This window comes from Colobus angolensis, unplaced genomic scaffold (assembly GCF_000951035.1).
Source record: "Colobus angolensis palliatus isolate OR3802 unplaced genomic scaffold, Cang.pa_1.0 Scaffold1, whole genome shotgun sequence".
Classification (NCBI taxonomy): Eukaryota; Metazoa; Chordata; class Mammalia; order Primates; family Cercopithecidae; genus Colobus; species Colobus angolensis.
In genome coordinates, this window is record NW_012110918.1 from 18,870,125 (window position 1) to 18,871,623 (window position 1,499).

At 47.4% G+C, this 1,499-nt stretch overlaps 1 protein-coding gene across 2 annotated transcripts in view; it reads left to right on the forward strand.

Annotated features, from left to right (window-relative positions):
* Nucleotides 1-1,499, forward strand: part of NARF (nuclear prelamin A recognition factor) — a 39,609-nt gene that overhangs the window by 3,298 nt on the left and 34,812 nt on the right. For both annotated transcript variants that reach the window (XM_011928353.1, XM_011928441.1), the window contains one exon: nucleotides 292-372. In XM_011928353.1, the coding sequence (XP_011783743.1) occupies nucleotides 292-372 (81 nt within the window). The remainder of the gene's footprint in view (nucleotides 1-291; nucleotides 373-1,499) is intronic.

Genomic DNA, 1,499 nt, shown 5'->3' on the forward strand with positions numbered 1-1,499 from the left:
AAAAAAAAAAAATTATCCGGGCTTGGTGGTGCACACCTATAATCCCAGCTACTCAGGAGGCTGAGGCAGGAGAATCGCTTCAACCCGGGAGGAAGAGACTGCAGTGAGCCGAGATTGTGCCCCTGCACTCCAGCCTGGGTGAGAGTGAGACTCTGTCTAAAAAATAAATTAATTAATTAATTAATTTAAAAAAAGGATAGAAATACATGAGCTTCATTGGTTAGAGTATGCACGGTTTCTTAATGGAGACGAATTAAAAGTTCATTAATAATGTTCCTTTGCTTTTTTAAGGAATGTAGTAAGAAAACAAAAACTGATGACCAAGAGAATGTGTCAGCCGATGCACCAAGTCCAGCCCAGGAAAATGGAGAGGCAAGTAGATTTTTCAGTTTTGTATCAGCACAGAATAAAATGCTGCTGCTGTTTTTCTCTTTGGGGGCTCACAGCATCATGCACATCACTGCTTTAGAGAAGACTGAAGTACAGCCGGGCGTAGTGGCTCACACCTGTAATCCCAGCACTTTGGGAGGCCGAAGTGGGTGGATCACTTGAGGTTTGGAGTTTGAGACCATCCTGGCCAACATGGTGAAACCTTATCTCTGCTAAAAATACAAAAATTATCCAGGTATGGTGGTGCACACCTGTAATCTCAGCTACTCAGGAGGCCGGGGCAGGAGAATTGCTTGACCCTGGGAGACAGAGGTTGCAGTGAGCCGAGATTGCACCACTGTACTCCAGCCTGGGCAACAGAGTGAGACTCTGTCCCCCAAAAAAAAGACTGAAATAGGCTGGGCGTGGTGGCTCACGCCTGTAATCCCAGAACTTTGGGAGACCGAGGCAGGCGGATCATGAGGTCAGGAGTTTGAGACCATCCTGGCTAACACAGTGAAACCTCATCTCTACTAAAAATACAAAATATTAGCCAGGCGTGGTGGTGGGCGCTTGTAGTCCCAGCTACTCGGGAGGCTGAGGCAGGAGAATGGCATGAACCTGGGAGGCGGAGCTTGCAGTGAGCCGAGATCGTGCCACTGTACTCCAGCGTGGGCAACAGAGCAAGACTCTGTCTCCAAAACTGAAATAAACTTGAAGGGGCTAATAAAGACGTGTGAGACAGTCCATTGGTGGCACAAGGCCTGTCTTCTCAGAACACACCCATAACAAAACACACTGCCTTGGGAACAAAGAAAACGTGGTGTAATATTGGATTTCTTCTTTTAATTTTTTTTTTCCCCTTTTGAGACAGAGTCTCACTGTCAGCCAGGCTGGAGTGCAGTGGCTCACTGTATGGCTCACTGCAGCCTCGACCTCCGAGGCTCAAGTGATTCTCCTGCCTCAGCCTCCCTAGTAGCTGGGACTGCTGGTATGCACCACCATGCCCAGCTAATTTATTTTTTATTTTTATTTTTTTGTAGAGATGGAGTTCCATTATGTTGCCCAGGCTGGTCTTGAACTCCTGGGCTCAAGTGATCCTCCTGCCTCAGCCTCCCAAATTGCTGGGA